Here is a 7,108-nt window from a genome sequence, read left to right on the forward strand (position 1 = left end):
CTGGTTCGTGGCCCCGGGCACATGTGTAGCAGAGGACTGCCTTGTGTGGCCTCAGTGGGTGAGGATGCGCTTAATCATGTGGAAACTTGATGCCCCAGGGAAGGGGGATGCTGGTGGGGGTGAAGAAGGGGTGGGTGAGGGAGCACCCTCTCAGAGGTAGGAGGGATGGGGCAAAGAACTCAGGGAGGGGAGATTAGGAAGGGGGTAACTTTTGAAATGTAAATAAAATAATAAAGATTTAAAAAAAGAATTCTCAATAGAGAATAGAATATAGGAGTTTTACTTTAGATGCGTCTTATCCACAACCCTGTGGGCCAACTTCCTTTACGTGGGTCTTTGTCCTACCCCACTGTGAACACCGTGAGGGCAGCGTTGTGTTTTATTTACGTGGATTGCCAGGACCCTGAAGCAGCCCAACCTCTAGTCAGCATTCAGTGTCTATTAAAACACGGAAAGGATGACGATTTCACAGAAGAGAAAACTGTTTCACACAAAAGATGCAGCGAACATAGAATTAGGTATTGCAGATTAAGGCCCACTTTCATTTAGAGAAGAGCTGGAACCCTACAATGGGTAGCATTTTACCCTAAAGCTGATCATAGCAATAGCTGCTAACTCAGAACAGGCAATAGAGGGTTAATGGAGAGGAGGGGAGACTTTAGCGATGGCCGTCTTTATCATGGCAGGACACCATGATACTTGTGATTATCCCAGCTCAAAGGAGAGGATGTCAAACTAGTTCTACTGACGGTATCTTCTCAAAGGTCCGCCTCTCTTTATTTTCATTTTCGACATGGAATATGGCTATGTAGCCCAGGTTTGCTTTGAACTTCAGCTCCTCCTCCTACTGGAATTAGAGGTGTTCACCACCACAACTGGCTAAGAGGCTTCCTTTTAGCAGAACATAATGAAGGGTTCCTTCAAAGAACTCCAGGTCAATTTATCTGCAGGATTAAAGTAGTTTCTTATGTGTGTACCTATGTACAGGTGCACTTGTGCGTGTGCACATGTGTGTGTGTGGGTCAGATGTCAACATGAGGATTGCTCCTCATAAGTCAACTACCTTGTTTTTGAGACAAGGCCTTTTTTGAGATAATGACTTGGAGCTTCCTGATTAGGTTAAGCTGGCTGGCCAATGACTGCTAGGGATCCCCCCGTGTCTGCCTGCCCAGTGCTGGGATTATCAATACATTGCTTTCTTTGGTGGGTGCTAGGATGGAACTTATGTTTTCATGCTTGTACAACAAGCATTTTATTACTGAGCTGTCTCCCTTGCCCCTGCAGTAACACATGACTTACTCTAACCCAGCCTACAACAAGACTGTCTTAGCTGGCGGTGGGGAAGCTTTCCAGGCAGCTGGCCCCTGCACTTACTGGTCAGGACTGTCCTCCGCTTGCACTGCTCAGCCACTCCTCCATGCTTCTTGCCTGACAGAGTGAAGGGTGTCTCAAAGACAAAGCGATTGATGTTGTGGTGCATTTCAAAATCTGTCTTCCGGTCCTCGATTTCCTTTTCTTCAAAGAATGGTGTGACATAGGTCACCTGAATATAGGCGTATTTGGGGTCCAGATCCTTAGGGTTTACCTGTGTCAACACATTAAGGATATATATATGTATATGTATATCAATCAAGAGTAGTGAGCTGCAGGCGATTTATGAGTTACCTTGCTGCCTCCTGGTGGAGAAAAGGCACTCGTGTTCTTTAGACCACAGAAGACTTCATCAGACCACAGAAGACCAAGTGACTGACAGCGGGTAAGGAACAGGCTCTGGCAGCAACATGGCTAGCTCAGATCACCATACCAGGACCAGACTGCCTTGTAGGTCTTTTCGACACAGATTCCTGCCTAGGACATTGCTTAAACTTTTATCCTTTCTGTAGCGAGTCACCCTGCATAGAGTGAAACTTTCTTCAAAGTGGAAACACATTTCTCTGCTCCTCTATGGGGGTAGCCATGTACCTAGCCTGGTATCCTTGGCTTTGGACTGGTAATGTAGAGATGTAGAGGAAGGCTCCTTGTCTCCCTGGCAGATTACCTGACTGCCTGTTAAATGACTGCAAATGTTTTCATTTTTCCTGTGTGTGTGTGTGTGTGTGTGTGTTTGTTTGTACGTTGCATGTATACATATGTGTGTTTTTCATGTGCACATTTATGGGTGTGTATGCAGATATGAAGGCCTGGGAACCATCCTCTTAAATTTTCTACCTTATACACTGAAGCAAGATCTCTTAGTCAAACCTGTGTCTCTCAGAGCTTACCCATGATAGTTGATGTTAGTCCTATTTTTTCAGTTTAGGGAATCCTAGGCCCCTGCCTTTGAAGGTAGAAATTGCAGGTGGAGCACCATGCCTAGCTGGCATTTACATGGGTCTCTGAGGCTATGAACTCAGATTATCCTGTTTGTGTGCTTTGCTTTAACTAGCTTTATCTACCTGGCCAACTCCCCAGCTTCAAGGTTTTGAAATAGCTATATCTCAAATCCTTTATTGGCAATAAACCATTTTGCCCAACTTCTTTGCCAGCTCTACTTTGGTTCCTAGAGCTACTAATAGGAAGGCAATGGCCTGGACAGCTCAAGGAGCTCTGAGGAAACATCGCTGGCTCCCCTTGAGCTTGGGGAGGGTGGTTCTCCGAGTGTTTGTTGAAGACATCTTGAATTTTGGACCTGCTTCTAATTTTCTTGGTCTTTGTATCCATCTACTTCCTATCCAGTTCTAGAGATTTCAGGAACCTTTTGGATATGTTCTATAATGCTATTAATATTTACATGGTAGGGCAGTCATAACTGTAATAATTTTACATTTTAAAATAGAGGTTCCGGATGGGTTAGTAATGATCACCAGTTGATATGTGGTAGTAGAGAGGAATGAAGACCCAAGCTATTTTGATATTAAATCTTTCCTTTTTTCCAATCCTTGTGTTTATTTTCTTTTCATCTGTATGGGTCACTACTATAATAATTCTGCTGGCTTTAATAGAGAACACAACTGTATCTTTTAAGCTAAGAGTGATAGATATATTTGTAATTACTCATACCCAGACCCATGAATTTTGTGTCAAATTTCCCCACTATCGGCTTTGTAAAAGAAAGCAGGAAAGAAAAATGACTTCTTTTGGTGACTTAGTAGAATTCTGTGCCACTGGTCACAAACCAACTTTCCCTCTTGGCCATACTTTTGTCCAGTCTGTCTTTCAAAGACCTGACTTTCTAAACACAAATGGTCCTTCCTATCAGCATGAGTTGGGCTCCTATATCCATGACTTTCTGCAACATACCTTATTCTGTACCTGCCAGCTCAAAGATCACCCCCTCTGGGCTTCTCCTGCGTTGCTCTATGATTGTTCTCATGATGCTCCATTGCATTCTGTTTAATCAACCACTCACACAAGTTTTTCCATGCATATGAACTGAGTGGTCTAGAAGAAGAGGCCTGGTTCTGGGTGTGGCAGGTAAGTAGATGCTTGCTAGAGGTTGGCTGGAGAATGATAATGTACGTGAAGGTTGGGAGTAGTTTAGTGAGAAGATCCAAGGAGAGCTTCAGTGGATTCTCTCAAATTAATACCATGCAATAGCAATTTGGGTTCTATTAGAGGACAGCTCTCAGAATGGTGGGGTTCACAAAGGCCCCTGAACTGGGTATCAGGTAAGTTCTTGCTTTTCCTCCAGCTCTGCTTCTGAGTTCAGCTACTTCCACTTTCTGCCTGCCTCTGCCTCCCAAGTGCTGGGATTAAAGGCGTGCGCCACCACGCCCGGCTCGCTACTTCCACATTTTAACTGCTATTCAAAAGCATACGAATTATGGGAGAAGCAGAAGACTTGCTAAGTTGTTTCTAAAAATGATATAAAAATTACTGAAGTAAAAACTTATAATTGTGCTGAAGAGATGGCCTAGAGGTTAACAGTGCTTACTCCTCTTGGGTTGGGTTGGGTTAGCAGCACCCACATGGTGGTTTACAATCACCTGTAAGTCCAGAGTCCTGAGGATCCAATGCCCTCTCCTGACCTCTGTGAACACATGCATAATCATGGTGTTCATAAACTCATGTAGATACAAACAATAAAAAATAAAATAAAATCCAAAATCTCACCAGCCAACCAATACGCAAAATATCTCAAACACTTTGGCTAGTTCATTTCTCATGATCAGCTAGGAAATTAAAAACGGTGGCTAGAAAATAGGAAGGACACTGTCAAGTCACACTGTGTGAACAGTGTCAAGTCACACTGTGTGAACACTGTCAAGTCACACTGTGTGAACACTGTNTGTCAAGTCACACTGTGTGAACACTGTCAAGTCACACTGTGTGAACACTGTTGGTTTGCTTACCTTGTTGGAGTCTTGAATTATCTTCACGTTGTCTGCTCCAAATTTGTCTGCATAGAGCTTGAGAAGCCTCTGGGAGATCTCTGAGAGCCCTGTCAGCTTAGGCTCTTTGTAGATATACTCTTTACCTTCCTCCTCCTCAAAGAATCCCTAGGGGAGGACACACAGAAAGACCACTGGCTTCATTAGAGAACTCCAGTGACAAATCACAGGCAGACAAAAAAAGCCATATACTAAGGGGGGAAAAAAGTTGCATTCCTTCAGTTGTCTGAAACCATTAATTAGCAGCCTATGAAGGTCAAACCAGAAATGAAGAGAGTAATGAGCAGAGAATACTGTGTCATAATTAGATAACAGCATAAACATTCCCCCGGCCAGGCGAAGGAACGTCAACACATAGCCTACACATATATTTTTTTTTCTTTTTCTTTTATTAGATATTTTCTTTATTTACATTTCAAATGTTATCCCCTTTCCTGGTTTCCTCTCCAAAAACCCCCTATCCCCTCCCCCTGCTCACAGAGTTTTTTACTTGGACAAATCAAAAGGAAGAATTTGTTTGCATATAAATTGGAGGAAGAATGCCCTCTTGTGGTAGTCTCAAGTAGAACACATTTTAAGTGATGTTCGACAAATTTTAGACCATTATCATTTTATGCCTTCTGTAAGTCTTTAAATGTAGTCCAGGTGACACCATATGGCACACACGGGTACCTAAATGTGTCACTACATGTTCCTGTACCATCTTGTTTGCAGACTTCTGACACTCTGCAGTGTCATTGTAACAGAAATTGAACATACTACTCCCCAATTACAGCTATTTAAAAGCACCTATTAATGTGTCTTCAAAGACTGTAGGGTATATGCTAGTTATATGTAACTTAATCACTCAGTTTTTAAACCTTTGAAAAGCTGGAGTTCGCAGGACTAAAAATAACACCCGAGCCATCATTTTTATTCCATGAGAGCCCAGTGGGCTTTAGCCGCTATAAATCTGTCCGGTTTGAAGCCAGGGAAAAAGAAGATTCCATTATCTGTAGATAAGTAAGTGAGAAATTCCTTATAATTCATTCTCTTTGAAGAGACAGGAACATGTCTCCTTCTGACCCTGTGGAATAAGTGTGGTCTCAGAATACAAGATGAGCTGAACGAGATGAACCTACAGTATCAGTTTCTTCCGATGGCACAGTTTACCTACAAGTAAACTGATTTTGAGGATCGTATGACTACTGAGTCCAAGAAAAAAAAACACTTATTATTTTTTTTTACATTGTTTTTGAGGGTTTTGGGAGACGGCTCAGTGGTTAAGCGTTTGGAAACACGTGAGAGGGTAGGAGGTTTCAATCCATAGAAGCCAGGGCATAGAAGCCTTTCGGTAATTCTCGTCCCAGAAGATGGAGACATGGTTCCTTTGAATAAACTGGCTAATGAGACTACCCACATCTGTGATCTCTGGGATTGTCTGAGAGACTCTGCCTCATTGAAAAAAGGTAGAAATTGGATCAAAATGATTCTTTCCCCAGCCTCCACATGCATGAGGACACACGTGCTCTTAGACCCCCCAATACAAGTGTAACAGATACATACATATGCATAAAACACACACACACACACACACACAAGAAAATGGAAGAAAAAATCATTTTTGACTAAAATATTCATTACTTGTGAAAATTATGGACAGATGTCCTAATGTGTTTTCTCATGGATGGGGTAGGGAAATCTAAGAATAACAATTAAGCTCACGACTGTCTGGTACCCAATACTTGCATAGCCCTTGTTCTCATGGAAGGATGATCATCAACAGCTCATTATCCATCATAGAGGGCTATAGGTTTGCAGAAGCCAGTGTCCAGGATCCACTTCTCAGCTCTGTTCATGTCAAACAGACACTTCCTATTTGCTTGTCTGCCTTCCTAACTGACAATGGGTTCTCAGGGCATAAGACAATGCATGTCCAGCTTTTGACACATTGTCTGGCCTTGAGGAAGGGGATGGCTGTATTTGCTGCTGAATGAATAGATGAATGTAAAAGGAAATTGTTCTTAGATGTATGTCTCAGGAAGGTATATTTCCTTCAAACATAGCTGGCAAAGGTCCCCTCGTTCTTTATAAAAAAAATCTAATATTGAAAAATTATGTGATAAACACTCAAACCCAAGTAGCTGATTTTGAATACCTGTGCAGTCCTGAACTGCTAGAAGGTGGCCTATGATATGGAAAACATAGAAAGCTGAAACGTTGTTCTGACCATTTCCCTAGACACTGTAGGGGTGAGAGAGGTCTGACTCTGTCCATGGGACATCTGCTTATTCTGCTGCTTTCACTGATGACTCTAGATTTTTGCCAGCTTCAAGGTCAGGAGTCAGTAGCTAAAACTGGCAGACTGACAGATCAAAGGACTGAGATTTGGGAAGGCAAACACTAGAATTTCCAAAGGGTCTCAGCCAAAGCAATGTTTACAACTTCAATTGCAACAGGGGAATAAAAAAGACTTTAAGTTTCAGGAAAAGACTTTTTCCCCCGCCCCTACCCCTTTCCCATCCCCACTCCACTCCCACCTAGTATAGAGAGACACATTCATGGTGGGTTTTCCTTTTGACAAGAATCGCAGTTAGCAGGGAGCAGAAAGAAGCAGACCTTTGTTTTGCCAAGTTTTCATGTTGATTCTGGGGATCTGAATTTGCTTGCAGAGTAAGTACTTTGACATTGAGCTATTTCCCTAAACCCAGTGTGTGTGTGTGTGTGTGTGTGTGTGTGTGTGTGTGTGTGTGTGTGTG

General features: G+C 42.6%; 1 protein-coding gene across 14 annotated transcripts in view; it reads right to left on the reverse strand.

The window, feature by feature from the left end:
- Dock10 (dedicator of cytokinesis 10) overlaps positions 1-7,108 on the reverse strand; it is a 243,697-nt gene that overhangs the window by 9,872 nt on the left and 226,717 nt on the right. For all 14 annotated transcript variants that reach the window (XM_021197703.1, XM_029538335.1, XM_021197704.1 and 11 more), the window contains 2 exons: positions 4,332-4,478; positions 1,375-1,585 (listed from right to left, as the gene is read on the reverse strand). In XM_021197703.1, coding sequence (XP_021053362.1) covers positions 1,375-1,585; positions 4,332-4,478 — 358 coding nt within the window. The remainder of the gene's footprint in view (positions 1-1,374; positions 1,586-4,331; positions 4,479-7,108) is intronic.

The sequence above is a fragment of the Mus pahari genome, chromosome 5, assembly GCF_900095145.1.
Source record: "Mus pahari chromosome 5, PAHARI_EIJ_v1.1, whole genome shotgun sequence".
In the NCBI taxonomy this organism is placed as follows: Eukaryota; Metazoa; Chordata; class Mammalia; order Rodentia; family Muridae; genus Mus; species Mus pahari.